Genomic DNA, 25,684 nt, shown 5'->3' with positions numbered 1-25,684 from the left:
CTGAAAATTTTGTTAAATTGACCTTCAACTTATGCCTTTGAAATGTGAATAGAGTAAAAAACAGGATAAATGCCTTATCACTTTTGCTTTTCAAATTATAGATGGTTATTTAGGTTGAAATTTAACAGTGATCCTATAATTATTAATAAATGAAACTATTATAGATAGGACTCTATTATTATGTAGGAAAATAAATGTGAAAATCCTCCACCTCCATTCTTCACTTTGGTATAAAAGTGAGTTCTCACAGATCTAGTGATAGAAATGCCCCTCATCTCAGGACTAGTATAGGTAAATTCAGAAGGATTAATTACAAAAAGCTGGCCGTCAAGCAGTGTGGTGATTGGCCATTCTACTATGGTAAGGAAGGAGCTTAGTGAAATTATTGTTCATAGGTTGAGCTGGATCTGAGGTCGTTAGCCATATTCCCTCATTATAGATGAGGAAACTGAGGCTCTGAGAGGTCATTACTTGCTGAAAATCCAATTATTGAACTAAGATTTGAACACAGATGTTCTAACTACACATCTAGCACCCTTTCCACTTCACTATGCTATCTTCCATTTTTGAAGGATTGCAAAAATTAGGCATTTTAGAGATGTCTCTTTTGAATATTTATAAATCCTGATTAGTTGGCTAGCAGTACATGGCAATTAAATTTCCACTAAAAATAAGCTATCAACTGGCAAAGGGAAAAAAAATTGTTTCTTCTAAGCTAAAATATGTGCGTCCTTTTATCCTTATTGGGTCTGTTTCAAATATACTACTTTCAATATCTAACCATTATCCTGGATAGTAAACTATTATTTTCTTTTTTAATTAAAAAAAAATTTTTTTTTCAATCTTACCTTCCGTCTTAGAATCAATACTGTATATTGATTCCAAAAAAAGTGGTATGGGCTAGGCAATGGGGGTTAAGTGACTCGCCCAGAGTCACACAACCAGAAAGTGTTTGAGGCCAGATTTGAACCTAGGACCTCCCATCTCTAGGTCTGGCTCTCAGTCCACTGAGCCACCCAGCTGCCTCTGATTGCCTTTTTTTTTACTAGTTTCTCATAGAAATGTTTTAATGTTAAAATCTTTTACTGATGTAACCCAAACTTTTGGATGGTTATACATGTGCTTAGAATTTTCTGCTAAGAGCACCTTAAAAATCATGGTATTGTGGATAAGAGGATAGGTTTTCAAATAAAGACAAGGGTCCAAGTCTTAACTCTGACATATACTGGCAAACATATCCAATGTCATATCATCTCTCAGTGCCCCAGACTAAATTGCAGAACATTCTCTTGATTTAAATTATAGAATTAAAGGTACAGTATGGGGGTAAAGGAGAAAAATATCTCTGAATACCTGACAGAACTTTGAGGATTACACTAAAATGTTTTATAAATAATCTGATTATCTATGAGAAGCTGACTTTGGGCCTCCCCTTCCTACACCGTTTTGGACTACAGGTAACTATAGCTGAACAGGAAAGTAAAATCAAAACAGGGCTAGAACAAAGTTATACAAAGTTATGCAAAGGTGCACATCTGGTTGTATATGACTATATTACAAAGTTGTTGGTTTTTTAAGCTAGTCTCTGTTCCTTCTAAGTTAAAATTCCTATAAATATTTTAATTATGAGGGAGCTTAGTTTTCAGTATGACTTTAGTAGATTAATGTATTTGTAATTTTGAGTCGTAGCTTTCCATCAGTTATTTCTTCTTTTATTCATCTAAAATAGGTTTTGTGCCAAAAGGTATGAAGTTCCTACAATATTTCCAGTGTCATTTAGTGAAATTAGCAAAAGATCAGTCCAATTGACGGTTATATTAAAAAGTGACACTGTTGAAAAGCAGGTGTGAATTTTAGATTTACTCCACCCTGCTTAGTCTTTAGAATTTTTAGCAACCAGGAATTAAGGATTAAGTTTGGGGGGGGAGGAAGGTCTATGACCTGCATGTGTTAGCAAATGACAAATCAGAAACAATTGGCTGACCCCCTGGGCTGTCCAAAAGCCAAGTTTAAGCCACCATTGGTACATGTGAGACACAGGAAGTGACATAAAGAACTGCTTTTATATTTTGTGTCACTTCCTGTGAGAGGGATTTGGTAGTGGAACTTGACTGAAGGAAGAGAAGAGTATTCGACCACAGACTGCTTCCCTTAGACTGTCACATGGTGAGTGCAAGGCTTACTTCCCTTTCCTTGGCTTTTCTGGAGGCCCCTCATCTTGGAAGAGGCCCCTTGGGTGGGGCCTCTGAACTCCTGCCTGGTATCTCTCTCTCTTTCTCCCTTTCTTTCTTCCTTAATAACTTCACTCTATTGTAAATAAACCACCATAAAATTCCATTCTGACTTGAGTATTTCATTGTGATTTAGAATTCAAATCCCTGGCGACCAACTAAAAATATATTCAGTCCAACCATAAGTTTTACCCTTAACACAGGGTTGTCCTTCCCCATCAACCATTCAGTGTTTAGACATCACAAAACTCCCTTAATTCATGGGTGAGGAGCTACTTATCTATGAATAAACATTTCCTGAACCTTTGTTTTATTTTCAGCCGACTTTCAGATAATGAATACTACCACTTATTTTTTTGTTGCTTAAGGCAGTTTCCTTTTAGTATCTTATATCTTTTAGGCTTAAAGGGATGCCCTCTTAAATGTAAGATTTAATTATTTGTTGGATGAGTCCATGTTATTTCTGTACTCATTTCCCTTGCTGAGAGTTTCATGTTGCCCAAATTTTCATTCCTTAAAGAGCCTAGTTTATTTCTCGTGTATAGTAAGTACTCAGTAAATGTTAACAACTGTTTGTATAGTTTATAATTCTAATCTTTGAGCATAACTTCTCAACCTTAATCTTTCCCAAATGAAGTCCTAATCTAATAGATTGGTAGTTGTTTTTTTAAATACATTATTCAATGTATAACCCAGTGTAATTGCTTGTCAACTCTGGAACAGAGGAGATAACATGAATTTTGTAGACTTAGAAAACTTACATGTAAATTTGTTACTGGAATAAAATAAAAGATTATTATTTTTTAATACATACAAGTTCCTTAACTAAGAATATTATTTGACATTTTATTTTCATCTCCATGCATAACATTTTTATCATTGTAACAGATTTTTCGGAGCTCTCTCTATCCACCTGACTATTCAACTCGTTTAGATATTGTTCGAGCAAATTCAAAATCTCCTCTTCAGAAATCTATTTCTATCAAGTGTATATCCGGATCAGGACAGGTAAGCTAAAACCAGAGAATCAGTAAGATTTTTAGATATAAAGGGTCCTTAGCAACCTTAAAATACTAGATTATCATAAACCTGATTCTTAATCCTTTATTGAAGATGTATCATAAGGCCAGCATGACCTTAGACAAATCACTTTACCTCTCAGCTTCCATTTCTTCACTGATTAAACGAAATTAAAATGCCTTTATGAGAACTGATAATTTCATTATTCAAAGTCTGGTTGGTTAGAGAATTGTGGATCTTCCTTTGCATGTACTAATACTGGATGTGTCCATGTAGGACAACAAATAACTAATACTAGACACAAACAGAATTGGATTGTCCAACTAAAATTTATTCTCGATATTGGACCTCTCTGATAGGAAAAGTTTACTACTGAGTCATCAGGTCCAAGTTGACTAAGGTAGAAGTAGTAGAAATAAAGAAGTCTATGATAGGGTGTTTGGAATCAACAAGATATGCTAGCAGATATAGAATAAGAAAATTTAATGCCAAGATATTGACTATGAAAGACTGGTTGAATAGTAGTACTAAGATAGAAACAGTGAAGGAGAAACTTGCAGAGAAAAAGAATATCTCAGTTTGGCATATAGTTTAGAGTGATAATAAACATTCAAGTAGTATTCCTTTAGATATCTCTAGTTGTAGACTAGTACAGTGGAAAGAGTGCTAGATTTGAGGTCAAAGGTCATTGCATTCAAATCTTAGCTGTCATTAGACTATGGGGAGCCACTTTTACCTCCCAGTGCTTCAGTTTTGTCATCTGTAAAGTGGGAGTCAGAGGAGTTTGCGCCAAGTGACATCTAAAATCCTTATCAACTCTGAATTTACACTTATATGTGCCTGGAGCTCATAAGTTTTGGGAGTTTACTTTCATTGGGATGATAGAGTAAATGAGATTATGAGTCTACACAAAGACAGGGAAAGAGGGTCCAGGACAGATCCTTGTAAAACATTTATATTAAGGAACTAGGAAGAGGATGAATCGGCAAAGGAGACAGAAAAAGATCAGTTAGAAATGGAGATGTCTGCTATCTCTGAAACCAAGAGAGAAAATAATCAACAAGCATTTATTTAAGCTTTACACTTGCTGTATGCCCAGAAATGCACTAGGTGCTGGAGACACAAAAACAAACAAAAAATACATATACACAAAGTCTATATAGAATACAAAAGAAATGCAAGATAGAAGAAAATGAACTACCAATTGAGAATCAGGAAAGACAATGTAGAAGGTAGAGCTTGAGTTAAACCTTGAAAGAAAGGATTCTGTTGAAGCAAAGAGTGTGAGTATACTCTAGATCCAGAGAACAATGAAAAGGTGTCAGGAAATGGAAGGTTGAGTTTTGTGAGGAATACCAGCCAGTTTGGCTGGACTAATAGAATGGGTAGGAGAATTGATGTATAAGGCAACCAGAAAGGTAGGTTGGGACCACAGCTTTAAAAGCCAGTTTTCAGTTTATCCTAGGAAGAATAGAGAATCAGTTTGAGTAGGAATGTAATGATCACACCTACAACTAAGGAAAATCACTTTAGTAAGCTGAATTCTGGAGTGGAAGGGATAATTTTAAATTCTTCCGTCTTAGAATTGATTAGTCCCTATTCAGAAGAGCAGTACAGGCTAGGCATCTAGGGTTAAATCACTTGCCCAGGATCACATACCTAGAAAGTGTTTGAAGTCAAATTTGAACCCAGGGCCTCCAAGTTTGGCTCTTTAGCCCCTGAGCTTCTTAACTGCCCTGAGATATATTATCTAGAATGTCATTGTGATTAGTCTAGGCAAATGATGAGAGTCTGAACTGAGAAGTGGTGACTGTGAGTAGTTTAGAGGTAGATACCAAGAGGTTTTGGAAGTAGAAATGGCAAGATTTGGCAACTGATGAGACATATGGAATGTAGAATGAGAATGAATGAGTTAAGAGTAACATCCGGTTATGAATTTAGAGACTGGAAGAACATGGTTCCACTGACAGAAGATCTGTGTAAGGGGCAAGGATTTTTAATAAGATGACTTCTTTTTTGGACATAGTGATTTGAGATACCCATGAAAAATGAATATCCAGTATAGTCAATTTAGTCAAAAATAGCATTGGTTAAGGGTGAGGAATGGAAAATGATCATTCAGGTTTTAGTAACTAAAAGATGATTAGGGCAGTTGCAAGAGAGGAGTAGAACCTAATTACAAGAAAACAGTAGTAAGAAAATAGGACAGGAAACGTTTAGCAATGAAGGGAGAGAAATAGGACAGTAGCTAAATATAAATCTAAAGGAAAGGTTGTCAGGAGGACTAGGGGAAATATGAACATGTATATAAAGCATATAGGAAGAAGCTATGGAGTAGAAGACAATAAGTAAGAAATCATTACTACGTACAGAAAAATTATGGAAGAGGTAGTAATAAATAGGATCAAGTGAGTGATTTGCCTTTTAGCACCTCTAATGTGATGAGAGATGAAAATGCTAAGTTTGAGGAAAACAGGAGTCAGACATAGAGAAGCATAAGATAGCCAATCTTTATATGTTTTGGGTATTTTGTGGGGAAGGAAAGAGGTTTAGAGCAGATTCTTGGTGTAGATACTCAATAGCTGGGGGAGGGGATAGAACTAGGCCATTAGTTATCAGGAACAAAACTATGCAAAACTGGAAGTGGTCTCTCTCCCTTTTTGGATCACTTAGTATAGTTACATTTATTTGTGTTGGTAAAACCATGAAGTGGCAGGTTAGGCTAGATAAAAAGGCAAGAGGGGAAAAGAGTGAGAAAATAGAAAATGAAGCTATAAAATTGAAAATTGATTAAGAGGTGAAGAGTTAAAGGATTATGTGGTCATGATCAAAGTGTAACTGCAAAGAGTACAATTCCAGGAGATCGTGAACCCTGAGGTAAGTGAGGTGGAAATGGTATTTGTTGAAATTGAGATCAGGTTATTAGGTAAGTTATTCATAGCAATAATGAAGTTTCCAAAGATGATGGCAAGGAATGAGAATAACCATGAGGCAACTACCAAACTCACCAAGAAAGTCAAGTCATCTGAAGGTCAGTAAATGATAGTCACAGAAATGAGAATAGTACACACAAATTGCTTAGTATCAAAAAATTTTAGTTATTAAGAGAGAGGCTAGTAAAGGACTGGCTTTAGACCAAAAAAAAAAAAAACACAAACCCCTATTTGAATTATAGCAGCACTTTTGTTGCAAAAAAAAAAAAGAAACAAAGTGGATATTCACAAGTTCATCTGTAGTTCATCGTGTCACTGAACAAATAGTTCATATGAGTGTAATAGAGTATGAATGTATCATAAGAAATGATGGCTAGCTAGGAAGAGCTCAGAAGTTTGTGAAGAACTATGAACAGATTCAAAGCTAAGTAAACAGAACCAAGAAAATGGTTTATACAGCATACATGATAACGTAAAGGAAAACAACACTGAAAGACATTAAATCCCTTTTAACTTCAGAGGAATAACAGTGTGAAAAACATACTTCAATACTCAGAATAAAGTATGGTGAATTCGCTGGTACATTATCAGGCATTGCCAATATTTTATTTTACTTTATTTCTTTGTGACTCATTGAGAAATCCCAGTTATTTTTTTTTAAGCATCAGTATTTTTAACATGTAAAAGAAAGGTATGGTCTACATTAGGGAGCAAAGAGTATGTTTTCCACTGAAAAGAACTAACTGTAACTTTTTTAGTGTTGTGGACGACTCCTTTGATAACCTAATGAAGCTTATGAATCCCTTCTCAGTTTTTAATATAAAAATGTAATTTAATGTGAAACATATAAATGATAAATTGCTTTATGTACATATAAATGTTTGTACTATACTTCGGCATTTTAATAAAATGCATGACTACCAAAATGCACAAAAAAAAAAAAGTGAATTCCCAGACTCTTAAGATGGATGAGCTTGGGAGTCTTTTCTAAAGAGATTCTGGTCTGCAGTAGAGTGAGAAATAAATTGGTATGGCAGAAATTAATCATCCCCAAAATTTGCAGTAGAATTTAAGGTGCCTCTCCAGTTTCTTCCCCAATTATACTGGCTGGTTTTATTTAATAGACCTGTGTCAGGTAGAGAATTTATAATCTTAGGCAAGTTGCCCAGCTTTTGTTACAAAGGTTTGTTTTTCCTTTTCTCCCAGTTGAAATGGGAGAAGAGTGAGAGGAAATAAATCCACGTTAATTTTTTTAAATTAACCGTAAAAAGGAAAAATAAAGCTATATGGGCTTGGTGAAAGGTTAAGTGACTGACCCATCATCACAAAACTAATGTGTATAAATGACTGGGCTTTTGAATTGTGTCTTTCTGACTCCAAGACTAGTACTTTGTTAAAATACCTCAGATCTTTACTCATATTAAAGGAACAATCATCTACTCACCCTGAAGATCAGATAATTATTCACATTTATGTCTGCATCCCCAGTGCGTAGCACATAGTAAGTTTGTTGAAATTTATCTCCAGATATAGAAAATCTGAAGACAGCTGGCTGGCTGTTAAAATGGGGGCCTCTTTGTGTTCTCTATCCTAGAAAAATATCTTACACCTTAATAAACATTAAATATTTCTAAAACGTGGTTTTGAGAACCATTGTGACATGGTAGAGGGACAGTCTCAATGAGAAGAAGAAATGGGGTCAAAGTGAATGCTTATCCTCTTAAACTTAGAACCCTAGACAACCATCTTAAGTTGTCAGTAAACATTTTTAAGTGCCTACTATATGCAAATAAAACATATACAAGTTAATTGAAAAGCATTTTAGATTTAGAGGGCAGGCAAGCTAGTGGTTACTTTATATACCAAACTGTCTCTGGGTAGGGAGTTTCCATGGGGATTAACCAGACCAACTAAATCAAAGGTCCAGTGCCAAAAAATAAAAATGCTTTTAAGTGTAAGAAAATATAAAACTTAATTAACAGTATAATTAACCTGTGTTCATTTGTATTTTTTGGTGATGAAAAATATGACTTGATTCAATCTTTTTCTTTTGAATTTCAAGGTTTATATTTCCTGATGATTGTCAAGTTTGTATTTAAAAATATCACCAAAAGTTTGAACCTTTATTAGTAATTTAATTGCATGTAACCTAACAAGCACAATGTTCAAGATAAGTCATTATCCACCCACATTTTATCTGTGCTTATTACTAGGGTATCATGGTAGTGTGAATGCACATAATTTTTAAAATAATATCCTTAATACATAACTTTTTGATGTTCTACAACTAATTTTTCAAAGGTCAGATTTAAGACTTTTTGAAAATAGTAAACTCTTTATATTTGAATATCTATTGTCTGGTTTGCTTCTGCAAGTTAAACTAAAATCTTAATGCTATAATATGTATTGTAATCCACAAAGATTAAATCATCCTTTTAGGATGCATTTGTCATTACAAATTGTTCATATATCCTTCTGATCAAAGGTAGAACCCTAATGCAAAGCCCTCTGAAGACCTTAGCCATTTAAACTAAACCTTTTTTTCATGCTGTAGTACATTGTGCTTTTCGTCACAAAACATGACTTTATTGTAGACCTAATATAAGGGCTATGTACATTTTAAAAGTTAAAGGATCCTGAAAATGATTGGTCCGTATTCAGATTAAAAAATACCTTAAAAAATGACTTCTGTTACTTTTAGCAGATTCCTACCACTCGGATAAGAAAAGATCACCAAGATGACGATGAAGAGGATGATGAATTGGACGTTACAGAAGAAGAAAATTAATTTTATATGTGCTTTTAACAGTTCCCCTCAAAATCATCAACTTCAGCTTATTAAATGTGTCAATTGCCCAAAAAAAGCAATAAGAAATTAACATGTATATATGTATACATATATGCACCATTAACAGGTATTTCAAAAGAATCTATTGGTTTTTTAAAGTAAATGGTTTTTGAGGAATTAACTTCAGAATGGAATGTGATTAAAGGAAATTTCTGTAGCCCCAAAATTAAGTAGCTAAAATGAAAAACATGCCATTAGCTTTGTTCTGTTACCAAGGTTATGGTATTTGTTTAAATATAAACTTCATTTTTAAAGAATTTCAAAATAATTATCTTGAGAGCTGTCTTTAAGCCATTGTCATATCACACAAATAAATGTGACAGTGGCCAAAAAAGAACTATTATCTTCTCTTGGTTCCCTATGTAAGCTAAGTTTCCATGCCTTCATTTTTTAAAAATCAGTTAAAATTCCTTCAAAATCATTGACACACATTGTTCCATAAAGTACTTAAATAAGGTTGTTTTACTTCCTTATCAATTACAAAAATTGAGGAGTTTTATTTGCCAGGTCACATCTACCTAGGTAACGCCTTTAAATAGTCCAACTCCAACGGGGCTAAATGAGCAAAAGAAATTAGAAGACCAAGGAAACTGGTCATATTTATATATTCCATTTTTAAAAATGGAAGAATGTTGTTAAAGGGTGAAAAAATGTAGTAGTCCTCATGAACTTAAAATCAAAATTTTGACAATGTGTGATGCAGACTTTGGAAAACCTATTTTGAGATGCTATTTTCCCATAGAGAAATGAGGCACAGGCTGCTAATAAAAGAAATTCTGAAATTGTATTAGAATTTCTAAACACTAAAATTTATTATTATTATTAATGACTCATTCTTGTACCTGGAAATATCAAGTTGGAGACATTTGAATCATTGAATGTTAGCATGTCTGACATTTTTTTTCATTTCCAGGATTTCCTTCTGGGAAAACATTTGTAATCTTATTTCATTGATCCAGACAAGCATATTTTACTAATTGTGAAATTTATTTCCTTTGGAATACTAGAAAAATTACTATTCACAACACATAAAAATAAAGACTTTACAGAAACCGTTGGTTTTGTGATTTGATTTTTTAATAAAGGTAGTGCTTCTGGAATAGTAATTACAGTTAATATAGAATCATTCACATTTTTAATACACCACTGTAAATGAACTGTAAAAATGTTGAAACAATCTGATGTGTATAAAACTAAAGTTATTAACTAACTACATATGGAATGTCTTCTATTAGGCTCTAGCCTAATAACATTGCTTTCTTTTCTCCATATCTAATCACTAGAATTAAGTTCCCTCTGCCCCACCTGACCTATTTTTAAAACTTTTTTTCATTAAAAAAAAATTCATCAACATCAAAAACTTAAGAATTCTGAATTTCAGAACCCCATGAACAAGTTTTTTTTTATTATTTACATATTCCTGTAGCTGGATCAAACCATTTATTTTCAAAAACAACTAATGCCTTCAAAATTTCAAATGTTGACAATTTGATCCATTTTTCTAATAAGCTTATGGTTATTCTGACTCATTGAAGGATAAAGGTTTACCTCAGAAAATTAGTTCTGAGTAGTCTTTTCTAGCACTCAACATTTCTAACAGGATAATGGTTACACTCAGTTCCTGGCATTATTTACTTAACTGCTAAAATTTAAAAGTTCATTAGTATATTTTCAAAGCAGTTTTTCAAGGATGTCAACTTGGTACAAGATTACATGTTTGCCAAGCCCTTGTTATACAGCCCAAAAGCCGATGAAATTTAAATGATAAAAAATACCCAGTAAATTATATTTTAATAATCTTAATGGAGTACATTGCCTTCATTACTACATAGTTTAAAAGCCCTATTTGTTAGAAACACTTGGTTAAGTAGTACCCTCTTGTGACCTTTGTACATTTGATAAAATGCTTAACTTCCTGAAAGTTGAGGGCTATTAATGACTCTCCCTGCCTTAAATCTAAACAGATTTATGTCTCTGATACTCTAGAATGATGGAAAAGTTTTGACATGATCCCTTAGTGCACTAGCATCAGTCACTTTGAATAAGCTTTTTTTTTTTCCAAAGCAAAACTTCAATAGATTTAACAGGTTTATGATCAAGCAGCTACAGTCAATATGGTATACTGGAAACACTATAGGTGGGCTGGGTTTGAATACAATGATTGGAATATTTCTAAGAGCTAAACAAGTATTAAGTATAGTGGGAAAGGAAATCCTGACATTAAAATCATAGGAAAACTACAATTATAGACCTTTAGAGTTAAAAAGGATGGGGGGGGGGGGGCTCAGTGGATTGAGAGCCCAACCACTCTTCTACCTTAGAATGGATACTGATTCTAAAACAGAGGGTAAGGGGTTTGTTTTTTAATGTCTAAAATAAGAGCAATTTTGTATGTAGGTTAGAAGCCTGTTGGCAAATATTTTATACAGTGACCTGTCACTATACTGATAAAATTTGACATTTTCTATATTAAAAGTGAAGGTATAAGATACCTTAGTATGTTAGAAATAGCTAAACCTAATGTAAAAGCAACTTTAAAATTAACAGGTACTTAATTAACATGCTATATAGAATGTATTTGCTGTACTGGAATTCCCAAAAGGATAATACCCTAAGTATCTGCTGAAATGAAATCCATCAACCAACTTCACAAAAGCTGCAAAAATTTAAAATACTTCCAAAGCTTTGTATTGATATATCGAAAAATATTCATAAAGCCTGATTTTATCAGTTACTTCTTTACTAAGGTAATTTGCATCTTTGAGAAGCAGGAGGGGCATGAATGCCTGATTTAAGTCCTGACCCTACCACTTACTAGTGTGATTTTATGCAAATTATTTTACATCTGAGTCTTAATTTCATATCTATTAAAAAAAAAATTCAAGATCCCTAAGAGTCTCTACCAGTAAAATCTACTAGGATCATCTCTTTGGAACCAGAAGGGATAAATATTAACTATGTAAACTTAGATCAACTAACATTTAGCCCTGAGACCATTCTGGTCTGTCCTTCCTCAGAAAGAAACCCTGAGTTCCTATTTTATATTACATTAGATTCATACCTACAGTTAATAAAGTGTCTTTAAAAACTTATCAATTATTATTGGAAAGAACAATAGTGTTATAAACTAAGAATAAATCTGATCCTATCTACTTGTGAATACATTTTTGTAAAACAAAACAAAATAAACACCTAATAGGGCTTTTACAAAAACAAGTAAACATTGAATAGTTGGTCCATTCAGCTGTATCTTTATTTTCTCTGTAAAGTAATGAACATGGAAACTTTAAGAATCCCTGTGAACATATGAAACAATTTAACAAGTCTAATAAGATTTTCACAGAAGAAATTTTCAAGTTTACATTCTGTCCATTTTGAAATATTTAACATGGGACTAAATACAGTATTATCCCAGTTGGAGATTAGGAAATTGTATTTGTACAGTCAGGTAAGCACTGAAAATGTCATACCTGAACAATCATTTTAACATTTCCTTAAACATTTGTATAAAGATACTGTGGACTGTGAAAAGGATTAAAATGTCCCTTTCCCAATATGTTACAACTCTACTTTTCAATTCTTGAAGTTAAACTGCAATTTACATAAATCATTTAAAGGATTAGTGCTATCTTCCACTGTCAAAGAATAAAAGCATAATGAAGTTGAAAAATTTAAAAAGTTAGATGGCAATTTGCACACACACAAAAAAAAAAAACCTTATGAAAAAAAGATCTAAACATTCCACTATTTACAACTTGCTCCATTCACAGAAATGGTCAAAATGAAAGGTTTGGGGTTTTTTGGTAATTAAAAATAAACACTTTTTTTTTATACAAATGCATTTTGCTGCACCAATACTGTGGGGGTGGGGGGGAGAGGAATTTCAATTTATAAGTAGCCTCAGAGCAAAATTAGTTTAACTTTACGTGGGCCAACTGGTCTGTCATTCAGGTCATTAATAGCAGCCATAGCCTCATCATAGTTTACCATTGCAACAATGGCCTCTCCTAATGGTAATCCTTGTTCATTATACTGTATTGAAACTGATTCCGGTATTACTCCATAACCATGGAAAAAGTCCAAGATTTCATTGACATTTGCTTTAAATGGAAGATTCATTATTTTAATAGGAGTTACTCTACCTGAGCCACAATTAAAATTTGGATCAGGCATAAATCTTCCCTCTGGAAAGCCTCCCATGTTATTGTTTCCAAAATCAAACCTGCCAAAAGGTTCACCTTCAGGGGGTCCAAAATTCATGAAAGGACGCGGACCTCTGAAATCATCAGGTGGGCACATGAAATCATCAGGAGGAGGTCTAAAATTATCAGGTTGCCTGAAATCATCTGGAGGATGCCTATCTGGAGGGTGCCTGAAATCATCTGGAGGGTGTCTGTCTGGAGGGTGCCGGAAATCATCTGGAGGGTGTCTGTCTGGAGGGTGCCGGAAATCATCTGGAGGATGCCGAAAATTGTCAGGTTGTTGACGAAAATCCTCTGGGGGATGCCGGAATTTTCCAGGAGGGCCAAATGAATGTACAGACGGTCCTTGTGGATCAACTGAATGGGAATGTTCATCTCTATCTCGTGTCTGTGAATGGTCTTGCATTTTCTCACTTGGGATCGATGAAATATTCACACCAAACTCCTGCATTTGTTCCTCAGATATAAGTCTTAATAATACCTCTGTTCCCAAGAACCTTCGCCTGTTTAAACTTTCAGCTTTCATCGCCTGTTCTTCCGATTTAAATTTCACCAAAGCCTCTCCCAGACCAACTCCTTTGTCATCATAAAGCAAGTAAACATCATCCTCATCAATAGAAAACCCGGCAAAGAACTTTTGCACCTCAACTTTAGTGACATCAAATGGAAAATTTCTTATATATATGCACAGCTTCGGGCCAGAATGTCCTTCCCGGTAGGTTTTTTCTGGGATATGCCCAGGTCTCTCTCTCCCAACTGACCCTGATCTTTTCTTTTCATAACATTCAATGAATTTCAGCATTGTTTTTTTAGATATAGGATCGATAAGAACTTGACGATGAAATAATATAAATTTGTGCAATGCAAGAGCCGAATTATAGTCTCTCAATGTCTTGAACATCACAAAGGCAGATCCTGTTCTTTTCTGATCCTTATACAAAAATTTAATCTGGTCACTGGCCAGATCAGTATCTCTAAAGAAATTTTTTATATCTCTCTTCTCAACACTCAGTGACAGATTTTTTAAGTGAACATAAAATCCATATTTGTGAGGGGAACGAGAACGTCTTTTCATTCTTCTTGGAGACTTTGATCGTGATCGTTTTTTTGAATGTGCATCATTTATTCCTCTTTGGGGAGAACGCTCTTCACTTCTGAAATGAACTTCATCCTTTATATCTGCACTACCGCCACAGTCAATCCATTGTTGCTCTGAAGCTGGACTAACTTCAACAAATCTTGAGCCCATGTAATGTCTATGGCGTTGAAGCCCTCCTAAAGCATCATGAGATGTAGCAAATTTTACCAAGCAATCACCATTATTTCGGCCAGTAGGATGTTTTAGTAAAATGATTCCATCCACACATAATCCAGGAAAGAAAGCACGTACTTCATCTTCAGTTGCTGAGTATGGCAAACCACGTAAAAATAAGTAACGGTTATCTGATTTGAATGTACGTGTTTCTTTTCTTGGCCCTGTAATACCATGTCGTGTACCATTGGTATGAAAACCAGCCTCTGGATCATCTGAAGGATCATAGCCAGGTTTATTTATTCCTTTCTTAATAGCCTCAACTAAATTAGATAGGCTGCCAACCCCTGATGTACCAGAACTACTAGATCCTGGTCTTTTGGAGCCTGATATCAGTTCTCTTCCTCCACGATCAAATCTTTTTCGTTTCATTTCTATGGTATTCTGCATTTCTGTCTTGCTGCTAAGAAAAAGCTCTACAGGAGAGTCCTTGATAAACCCTCCTGACCGACTCATGGCACGTCGTGCATCTTCATCTGTTGCAAAAATAATAAAAGCCTCCCCAATTTCTCCTCCAATTATATGCACTCCTCCATCAGGAATATTCAATCCCGAGAAGAAGTGACGAATATCCACAGGCCCCGCAATAACAGGAAGCCCCTGTAAACGGATGACTACAGCCATGCTGAGCTCAAACCACAGCAATAATGACCTGCAGACAAAAAGGTACACATAATAGCAAGTCTTATTTTAGAATATCTTAGCACAAACTAAACCTTTAATTACTAGTTTCTGTCTCATTCAAGATTTATGAATGAAAGCGAGACTCAAGTTCACAAAACATATTGATCCTATCTTATTCTTAAGAAATCATGGGAAGAACTTTATCCCAACTAAAAAAAGTAAAAACAACTTCTTCCTCTAAGAAACATCCCTTATCACCTGCCCTGCACAATCCAAATGCCAAAAAAGAAAAAAAAGGAAAAAGAAAAAATCAAATCTTCCATGGCATGGCTTCAGCCTGCCAATTGCTGCTTCATACCAAGACCAAACTCGTATCAGTTTGACTTAGAAATCTCTCTTGCACTGAAAAGTCTTAACTGATAGAATATTAAAAGACAAAAATAAAAACATTTGAATTAAAATAATTCACCAACCATGATGAATTTTGTTCTCAGACAAGTTCTATCAGTGGATGATTTCTGCTCACCAATGTAAAACTACCTAGCAATGGCGCACTGTAGATCAGACATAAAGAGCAGAAGCCATAAGTACCCAGGTGTACAATTCTACTTTTCCAGGTAGAGTTCTGTGAGAAAAGCCATGATCTTTGACAAGGCTCAGTGAAAAGCATTACGCTCTAGACAGCTTACCTGTTTGTTTATTTTTTTTTTTCTCGAAGACCTGATAATTCTGTAAAACCAACTTAACTGTGGAAAGAAAATGAAACATAATTAATGCCTGCTCCATCTGTATTTTGTCTTAAACAATGCCAGATTACTGTAGAATGTCCATTTCAGTGGCTATAACACAATAGTGAAGCACTGTAAGGAACCACAACTATGGGCACATTATTATGGAATGTTCTTCTTTGTTCCAAGGGCAAATCAGGTCTCCTTCAGTAAAAAGCCACATATTGTGCCTTTGCTTAAATTTTTTTTTTTAAGTAATCTGACTGATTCCATTTTAGAAGTAGAAAAGAAAATATAAAATGAGAATTGAGGTCAGCAAATGGTGGAAACATGCTTGAAATTAGGTGATGATCAACTGTTCCACAGTGAATAGTTGAAACTCAAGAACTCCAAGACTGCTAGGAGGAAAACCCTCCATTACTTCCATCCACAAAAGGAACAAAAATCCAGCTCATGATTATGATTGTATTAATGTTCAACTCCTCTTCCTTCCTCCTTTTTTGAAACTGACCAAAATAAAGCAATAGTCCAACCATTCAAGGTACTAAGGAAAGAAAACCCATAAAAGACAATGCCTGAAATCATTCTGTCATACGTAAACTACAAATCTGACCCAACCAAGTGTCACCACCTGTGACATTTGTCGATAACTGCATACACGGTGCCTAACTTTCAGACAGAACCAAACTTTCATGTATTCATCTTTAAAAAACAAAAAACAGAACAACTAGTTTTCAATAAAACCTTGAAACAATTCTTACACCATCATGAAAATCAAATGAGATTTTACTGAACAGAAGCATAATCTAGACTAGAATTCCTATAGATAATTGCTGTTTCACAAAAAAATGTGATTACCTAAAAAAACACTATATACCAGTTACCCACCAAATCAGTCAGGCAAAGCAGCAAGTATCTGTACAATTCAATCTTAGTTCATTTCAAAACAATCAAAATGCACTTGTTTACAAAAAATTCTAAATAAACTATAGAAAGATAAGTCAAATACAGTAACATCACATTAATTTGGAATGTTTCACATTTATACATCACTTCAACATAGAATATTCTCACAATAATTCTGAGACAGGTTGTGCAAGTATTACTATCTCCATTATAGACAGGGTGAGAGGTGGAATATTACAGATAAGTGAGACTCAAAGCAGGTTGAAATGACTTTCTTCTCATGGCCACAAAAGTGCCAAGGCCAGAACTGAAAGGAAGCCTTCTGATTCCAAGGCCATTGAACTTTTTACACTACACCAAACTTACTCTCAATGAAGGGAGTTAAAAAAAAAAAGGACAGTTTGAATTAATCAAAGGTTCAAATTATGGAATTTTTTTTAGAAAAGTGGTTTTTACTACTTTCCAAGTGAAGTAGAAGTAAAAATATGTCCAATTAAATGTTTTACAAGCCATACATAGTAAACAAATAGGCTTCTTCTGTAATTAACTTTATTTATATTTTTAAAATTAAAACTGGAAAACTGTTTAAATTTAGGGACATTAAATACACCCTTACTCCCGAGTATTTTCATACCAGAAAATAGTAACCCAGTCTTTGTCTTGAATTAGGATTAATTTCAAATTAATGAAGTTTACTGTAACTATGCTAGCCACCAAGAAAACTACAGGAATACTTTTTTTTTTAATAAAGCAGTATCTAGATCACTCTCAAAAAATAAATGTAAACACTCTAAACCTCTAAGTGAGTTTCTCTGGCACTAGGTCTATGCATAACTACAGAATTCCCTACCATGCACAATGTCCAGCATACTTTTTTATATGATTAAAAGACAAATGAAAGCAATATTAACTATAGAACATATGGTCACACCTCCTCCTAAAGTAAGGTAAAAATATGAGTAATCAGAAAATAAAATGAACTGGTTTCCTGCATTTATATTCCCTACAGATATAAAAGAAAATTTAAGCCTGAAGCTTTTTGAAGAAAATGGTGTTACTGTGAAAGTGTCAGGTTCAAAATCATCTCTAAATGACACTGATAATAAAAATACATTTTTTAAGTTGTTCAGTGAACACTTAATGATTCCAACACAGAATTATACTATTTTTTTTTCTTTAAAGGTGGTGGCAAATAGTATTCTAAAGAAGCACACCAGCTACACCTACATTTCATAAAAACATTTTGGTCTTCAGAGAGCAGAAAGGGTAAGTTTTTCACTCTATAATGAAACCCATCTGGCACACTAACCAAACACATCCAAAGTTTGTTGAACTACCAAGTTATTTCTTTAAATTAAAAGTTTTCCTGTTCAGGTCTGCCCTCTCACACACACTTATATACACACACATACACACACACAAATTAGACAAAATGACAGTAACACAAAACACATTCAATCGTACTCTGTAAACTAAGTAGAGAAATTTAAGTAAGCCTACTTTTGTTGATTTACACACGGATTGACTAGCTACAACAAAAAACTTAAGAGTCTGAAAGCTTGAAATGGGAAGGCAAGTTACAAAAAAGTTCATTTAAAAGCGAACTCAACTGCAACAAAGACACCGAGGTTACACAACCACTAAATGCAAAAATGTTTTTTTACCAAGTCTTCCTTAAAAATGAACAAATTATAGTCTTCCTCTAATTTGAACCAGAAAAACACACGCCCGCAAAAAACTACTACTCTTCAATTCCGACATCAATTCCGCTCTACATGCCTTTAACTAGTTACACCTTTAATTGACTTCCAGACAAGACGACTACAACCGTGATTTCCCTTTCAGACTTAGACCAAACGTGATCGATCCCGTAACTCTTCAGAAACCCCCAACAACTCTACGGGTGTCTCTGTTCCTCTGGCATTCTCAATTAGTTTCTAGGATCGGTGGACTGCCTATCTGGGTGTCTTTGGGAACGATTCTCTCAAGAAATTGAGCGCCAAAGCCACTGACTGACTGCCCAGAGCCTTAGTCTCCGATAGACACAAGAAAATAATGGAGACGATGGATTCCACGGGGTGCACGGGATTCCCCTCAACATCCTCCATCCTCCTCAAAGGGGGGGGTCCTCCAGGGGCCTCCATTACCACGGGTTCTAGAGCCAAATGCCGTTAGAGTCCGTCCACATTCCCAAGAGAGTCAAGCGGCTCCTTCGTTCCCGCCAGGCCAAGGTCGCCAGATGGGATCCGACGCCGTCCCCCAGGCCCGAGGCCAGCCCCCTGGGTCAATCAAGCCCGACCTCGCAGGCGACCTCCGTCCGTCTCCCCGGCCGGGCCGTGGGCACTCAGTCACTCTCTTCCCCCAGGAAGGCTAGCACCCCTATCCCGCGGTTCGGCCAAGGTCGCCCGCTACTTCCATCCTACCTAACTCGGGGGAGTCGGAGGGGGGAGGGGATAAGCACGCGGCTGCCGCCTCCTGCCTCCCCGAAATCGAGGCGGGCCTGGGCCTCCCCCGACCGTAACTACGCTGGAGGGCCGAAGCCACGGCCCCAGAGCACAGAAGAGAGTGTTAACACGGAGAGAGGAGGGAGAGAATCAGAGAGAGGGAGGGACACGGGCAGCGGCTGCCCGCGATCGGGAGGACCGCGCGGCGGGGAGCTACGGCACAACGCTCGTGTCCGGGGCGCTGCCCAGAGCAGGGGCGGCGGTTACTTCCCTGCGCGGCCGCCGCTGCCGCCGCCGCTACTGCTACTGCCGCTGCCGCTGCCGCCGTTTCCGCCGCTTCTTTCTCCGGCGCGGGCGGGCCTCGGCCTCGGCTTCGGACCCGCTTCCTCCCCACCCCCAGTCCCCCCAGCCCCCCACTTGCCCGGACCCCTCCCACCATTCCTGGAGCCTGCAGCGTAGTTCTTCCACAACCCGGTTATAAACACACACCGCGGCTCCCGAGTCTCAAGCCCCCAGCCGAGCCTGGGAGGTCTCCTTCGGCACAGCAACAGCTTCCAGAGAAAAAGAGGGGGGGGGAGGGGGGAGGGAAAAAAAAAAAGCTCCAACTCAGAGCAAGCCTACAACAAAATGGCGCCGAATCCTACCCCTCCCCCCGGGGGTCTCTCGACAAACCGACGTGCAGTTTGTCCGCTCATGCGCCTTCCCTCCCAGGAGCTGGAGCTCGAGCTCTCCTTTCCGTCCTTCCTATCCACCTTCCCCCACCCCCTCGCCACCAGGCACCTGCTGCGCATGCGCATTCCGTCTCCGAACTCGTTCAAAATCCCTTTTCCTCGAGAAAAACCGCCCCTTCCTTTAGCTCTTCGTGACTCCTGCGCATGCGCTACGAATATTTCTCCGTTTTTATGTCAGAAATTTAGAGAGGAGTTAAAGTGTAGAAGTCAGGCCATAAGCACTTATAAAGTGCCTACCAGGTGCCAGTTTTTGTTTATTTGATTCGGTCTGAGAACTATGTTTATTCTGAGGAGAGGAACAGTAAGGGCCTCTCCGCAATCTTTCATAAGTAACATGATCCGGATCTCAAGGAAAGATTCCGGCCCTTGGGTTCCCCATCCATGCGCCTCAAGGCAGAGTGTATCCAGAGGGAGAAAAGGTACCCTTTCTAGGCACCAGAGCTGGAAGCCCTGCCCCTGTATCACCGAAGGGCTGAACTGACCATGGGTAAACGGGGTTGACTGAGAGCTGACTTATAGCTGAGAGTGGGGCCAGAAGAACTCACATGTCCTCAGCCATGATCTTGTACTGGAGAGCACGATGGGCAGCCTCCCCGAGGGGAACTTCTCGATTGGGTGCTGAACTGTGACTTACCGTGGGCTGGTTGTGTATCCAGTTCCACCAGGCCCTGCTGGAACCCACTCTAACTTGACTCTTCGGTGTCCAAGCCTGTTTCTCAGAAAACTTGCATTGCAGACATTGCCACAGCCTGGTCCATAGAGCCAAGGGGGCAGCGTGGAAAGGACAGGGTCTTCTCCCGAGCTAACCTGCAGGCCTTCAGCATATCATGCCGGGATCGTTATAACTGCACAGGTCCGACCACTCCCGACTCGACAAAGGATCAACTATAAAACGCTCAATCTTTCAAAGCCCTTCAAAGTAGCTCTTTCCCACATTGCAGCCTTCTAAACTCTTTCTACCCCATCAACTACACTAATCCAGCGACACTGACCTTGCTATTCCATCTCCCTCCACTTCATTTTTTCTGTCTCCTCTGCTTTCCCTCCCCAATTCCACCTACTAATTTTCTGGCTTCCTCTGAATCCCACCAAAAAACCATTTTTTACATGAAACCTTTTCCAAATACCTCTGTTCAGTTATTGGAGGGTGTTTTTTCATAGGAATGTCTTAAACTCCTCACCTCATCCAGTCTCCCCAAATACCCTATCAAATAATCAGTTTATTAAATGCCAGGCCCTGGACCATTTATCCTCACAGACCTCCCTTACTATATACCTAATTTCTGGTTACTTGGTTCAGTTTTAATCTTATTAACATATCCTATTTTTCTCATTTCCCAACTCAAACCCATTCCTATTTTTGGATCAAAGAATCAAGCAAAGGGGTCATTCCTCCAGTATCTATTTGTACATACTTGTTTAAGTATTATCTTCCCATTACATTGTAAACTTATCAAGGGCTAGTCCTTCCTGATCACCCCATATACCTCAACTTGGGAAAAAAAAAAACCCCATTTAGGGTTTTCTCAGCAATTATACTAGAGTGGCTTGCCATTTCTCTCTCCAGTGCATTTTACAGATGAGCAAACTGAGGCAAACAGGATTAGGAGGCTTGCTCAGGATCAGAAAGCTAAAGTTGAGGACACCTAGTTGCTATACTGCTTTGAAGTAATTGAATAGTGTTTTAAACAAGCTCAGGTTGATGCCTGAAACAAAAACCCATCTTTTTTTTAACAGTCTGGACAATAGACATTATTTATCAATTTTATTTTTTGTACATGGATTGGTAGGCTAAAGTTTTACATTGGTTGTCATCTCATTTAGAACTTGTTCTATGGAATTTCAGACCTTTATGTAATCAACATGTCATCCACAAACAGGAACATCTGGAGGATCTCATCATCTATAGGAAATTTCTCTTCCATATGTAACTTTCTTATGACATACTCCAGGACAGTGGTGAACACCTTTGGCAAATAGATATCTCCCTGTTTTATGCTGTTTTTGATACTAATAACTAGAAGATCATCAAGCAAAATTACCTTTCATCTACCAAGAAATCTTGTATGATTTTAACATATACCCCACAGACTTATTGGAGGATGGTCTTTAAGGCTGTACTTTGATCAATCAATCCAAATGTTCCTTTTTATAATTAAGAAGACACAAACACAAGGGGAGCTTATATTTTTTTCACCTTTAATTCAATTTTATGATTTGAAAATGTGATCCTACTACCGAATTCCTTTCTCATATTTTGATCAAGGATACCCTCAATATGTATATAGGTAATTTAATAAAAATGTTATAGGGATGAAAGTTGTCTTTTCAATTACTGTTTTTTATGGCAATCAGAATATTAAGATCCCTGAACCCTAAATGCACTAAACTTTTTTTTAACTTCTAGCACTAATTTTCCTATACTTGAGCAAATCCATCTGCTCTTCTCATGTTTACCTTTAGTACCTTGTTACCCCATTTAAATTATTAGACTATGAGATGTTGAGTATAAAAATGCTGTTCCATTAATGAAGAATACTGATATATGATGTGTCTGTTCCATTTTTTGTTGTTGTTGTCAGCCTTTCAGTTTCAACTAAAACCATTTTGTAAGGTGATGTGGTTTAATTATACTTCATGCTAAAAGGCTGGCAACAAAAAAAATAGAACAGATACATCATTTTTCTTTTTTCTCATTTTTCGTTCTGGATTATAAGCCTTGTGAAGAAAAGGGCCATATCTGCTTGATCTTTGTATCTTCCCAATGCTCTGTGCATATTATGAACTAAAAAAAAATTTCTTGGATTTTGTGATTTACCCAAAATTGCATGGTTCTGAAATGTAATCCATTAGATTGTAAACTCCCTTGAGTCCTTGGACTGCCTTTGCCTCTTTCGTATCCCCAGCACCTCCCACAGGTCCTGACACATAGTAGACACTTAATGTTTGTTGATTGATTATGGTTTCAGTGGAGTTGTGGAGTGGGATGTTAATACAGGTATTCTGAATCCAAATCAACTTCCCTTTCCTTTTCACTAATCTGCCTCCATAAAAAATGGGAGAGAAAGCCTCTGGGAACTATAAAAGAAAATATGTTTATGAAAAAATCACAAGTAAATTGCTATGCAAATTCAAAGAAGGCAAAGACCACTTCTGAGAAGAAAAGGGAATGTAGGAAAACTTGAAGGATGAGGTGGCATTTAAGCTAGATCTTGAAGAATGAATGATGATTTCAGTAAGAGAAGAAACAGAAAAGGGGAACAGAACTAGTTACTTTCCTGGCATGAGTGAAGGTCCAGGGGTAGGAAAACATGAAATTATATCATAGGACAGGGAGCAGACCAATATTCAATAACTTCAGGTTAACCAGAAATTGCAGCATATCAATTCAGTTCAAGCAACCACTCAGTATTTATTGTGTTGGGTTCTGCTGAGGTACCAGGGATTCAAAGACAGGAATAAAAGTAGTCCCTTTCCTAAAGGAGCCTACTTGGGGAGAACATCATGTGCACAGATGTAGATGCAACATATACACTCAAAAATACAAATTAATTTTGAAGTAATGAGAAATTCTAACAGTTGGAGAGGGAAGATCAAGAAACACTTCATGTAGAAGATGGCATTGAACCTTGAATGAAGTTAGGTAAAGGGTGGAAATGGGAGAGATGGCCTGGGCAAAAAGCAGGAAATAGATTGCTATGTAAAGAGAACCAAGTGGATTTCTGCTATTGAAACAGTTCTACCAGTAGAAGCTGACTAGCCAGGAAAAAAAGTTACATATGCAGAGAAACAGCTAGAAATAAAGAACACACTTGGCTTTAATCAGGCTGCTCTCAGTGAAGATGAAATGTATTAGGTTTTCTTGGCAAAGATACTGTAGTAGTTTGCCTTTTCCTTCTCTAGTTCACTTTACAAATGAGGAAACTGAGGCAAAAGGGTAACGTATGTATGACCAAATTTGAACCAAGGAAGATGAGTCTTCCTGACTCCAGGTCTCATACTCTATCCACTTTACTACCTAGCTGCCCCATTAAGTGAAATATGTAATAGCAAATGAGCATCCTTGTTTTAAATGTCCCAACAAAGCTTAGATAAACTTTTAATTAACTGTAATCATTCTATAATTCTTTGTGGTTAGAATATCCTTTTTCTGCAAAGGAATAAAAGTTCCCTGTTGCATATCTGATTCATGTTCATACACTGGTTGCCTTAAATTTATTTCCCTTTACCCCACTTTCTTGCCAGGTAAGACAACTTGAACTACAATTAAAAAAAAGGATTTGATCTTCAGAAATCTGAGATGGAGGCAGAACTGAAACACTGGGAATCCTGTTTCCCTACTGAGATGGTAAGCCCTACGGCCATGAACCCATGATAAACCTTGAGGAGGGATAAATGATTGTTGTTCAGTTGTATCCAATTCTTTATGACTCGATTTGGAGTTTTCTTGACAAAGATACCAGAATGGTTTGCCATTTCCTTTTCCTGCTCATTTTATAGATGAGGAAATTGAGGCAAACCGGGTTAAATAATTTGCCCAGAGCCAGGAAGCTCTTAAGTGACTGAGGCCAGATTTGAACTTGCGAAGATGAGTCTTTCTGACTCCAGACCTGGCATTCTCTCCACTTCAATGCCTCTGTGTAAATGATAGGAATTAGAAAAGGTCACCAGCCTCTGTGGCCTCAAATGAAGGGTGCCTGGTTGCCTGAAAAGCTAGATTTCTATTTATTGATTTTTAATCTCAAAAGAACCTCCATGCTTTTTCTCTCTGGTTCCAAAATCTCCTCAAAAGTATATCTTTATAATATCAGTAGTATTATGCTTCTCCCACCCTTTACCTATATTCTTTCTTTTCAAGTAGTCAACAAATACTTTTTATTAACTTTTTACTCTATATATGCCAAGGACTAGGCTCTTTTGGAGATACAAAGACAAAAATATAGCCATTGCTCTCAAAGAACTCACAATCTAATGGGGAAATCAAAATGAAAACTATATACAAACATGATACATGTGCACACATACATTCATATTGTGGAAAATTAATATTGAATTGTCATAATTTTTATATGAAACCTTTCTTTTATTTAAACCCTTGCCTTCTATCTTAGAATTAATACTGTGTTTTGGTTCCAAGGCAGAAGAGCAGTAAGGGCTAGGCAATGGGGGTTAAGTGATTTGCCCAGGGTCACACAGCTAGGAAGTGTCAGAGATCAAATTTGAATTTAGGACCTCCCAGTTTCTAGGCCTGGCTCTTAATCTACTGAGCCAGCAAGCTACCCCAATATGAAACCTTTCTTAAACATCAGGATTTGAAGGTCAGTCAATTTTCAAGATAAAGTAATTTACTCCTAAGCCTCAAAGCATCTCATTGGACAAACTTTTGTTAAAAAAAGAGTGGAGAACTGCTCCTTATTCATCTCTAAATAAGAGCTCTCTAAGGTAAGAAAAATCACAGATGACTTTGTATTTCATCCTGGAGGTGATAGTGAGTTCCTAATCTGTATTGAATGAAGGAGGGAAGGTATTGTATGCCACATGGCAAGACTTGAATTTTAGCAATGTCGACTTAGAAAAAACCCAGAACTATTAAATAGTCAGAAAAATCACTCTTTGAAATTCCATTTAAAATCACCCTAGACAACATAAAATACTTAGAAATCTATCTGCCAAGACAAACACAAGAACTATATGAACACAACTAC

General features: G+C 36.7%; 3 protein-coding genes across 5 annotated transcripts in view; 2 read left to right on the top strand and 1 right to left on the bottom strand.

Moving 5' to 3' along the window:
- The window catches only part of CIBAR1 (CBY1 interacting BAR domain containing 1), a 43,788-nt gene extending 33,704 nt beyond the window's left edge, over positions 1 to 10,084 (top strand). The window contains exons 8-9 of the mRNA XM_007488106.3: positions 3,120 to 3,239; positions 8,889 to 10,084. Of these exons, the coding sequence (XP_007488168.1) occupies positions 3,120 to 3,239; positions 8,889 to 8,972 (204 nt within the window). The 3' untranslated portion in view covers positions 8,973 to 10,084. The remainder of the gene's footprint in view (positions 1 to 3,119; positions 3,240 to 8,888) is intronic.
- A 2,176-nt stretch (positions 10,085 to 12,260) lies between these two features.
- RBM12B (RNA binding motif protein 12B) lies at positions 12,261 to 20,034 on the bottom strand. 3 transcript variants are annotated; one of them, XM_007488107.3, is made up of 3 exons: positions 19,738 to 20,034; positions 15,860 to 15,916; positions 12,261 to 15,198 (listed from the first exon to the last, which is right to left on the bottom strand). In XM_007488107.3, the coding sequence occupies exon 3, from the start codon at positions 15,168 to 15,170 to the stop codon at positions 12,933 to 12,935; it is 2,238 nt and encodes a 745-aa protein (XP_007488169.1). In that variant the 5' UTR covers positions 15,171 to 15,198; positions 15,860 to 15,916; positions 19,738 to 20,034; the 3' UTR covers positions 12,261 to 12,932. The 3 variants fall into 3 exon arrangements, with proteins under 3 accessions (XP_007488169.1, XP_016287306.1, XP_056679300.1); XM_016431820.2 differs by having other exon boundaries at positions 19,685 to 19,998; XM_056823322.1 differs by lacking the exon at positions 19,738 to 20,034 and adding an exon at positions 18,952 to 19,622.
- Positions 20,035 to 24,212: 4,178 nt separating this feature from the next.
- Positions 24,213 to 25,684, top strand: part of TMEM67 (transmembrane protein 67) — a 148,005-nt gene continuing 146,533 nt past the window's right edge. Inside the window, exon 1 of the mRNA XM_056823321.1 lies at positions 24,213 to 24,327. The gene's annotated coding sequence lies outside the window, so the exon portion shown is untranslated. The remainder of the gene's footprint in view (positions 24,328 to 25,684) is intronic.

Source organism: Monodelphis domestica, chromosome 3 (assembly GCF_027887165.1).
Source record: "Monodelphis domestica isolate mMonDom1 chromosome 3, mMonDom1.pri, whole genome shotgun sequence".
Classification (NCBI taxonomy): domain Eukaryota; kingdom Metazoa; phylum Chordata; class Mammalia; order Didelphimorphia; family Didelphidae; genus Monodelphis; species Monodelphis domestica.
The sequence above is the reverse complement of the archived record's forward strand: the minus strand, read 5'-3'. Positions and strand labels throughout refer to the sequence as shown.

What these genes read in the sequence shown, in the direction of transcription:
- RBM12B (XM_007488107.3), bottom strand. Translation starts at nt 15,170, where the DNA reads ATGGCTGTAGTCATCCGTTTACAGGGGCTTCCTGTTATTGCGGGGCCT.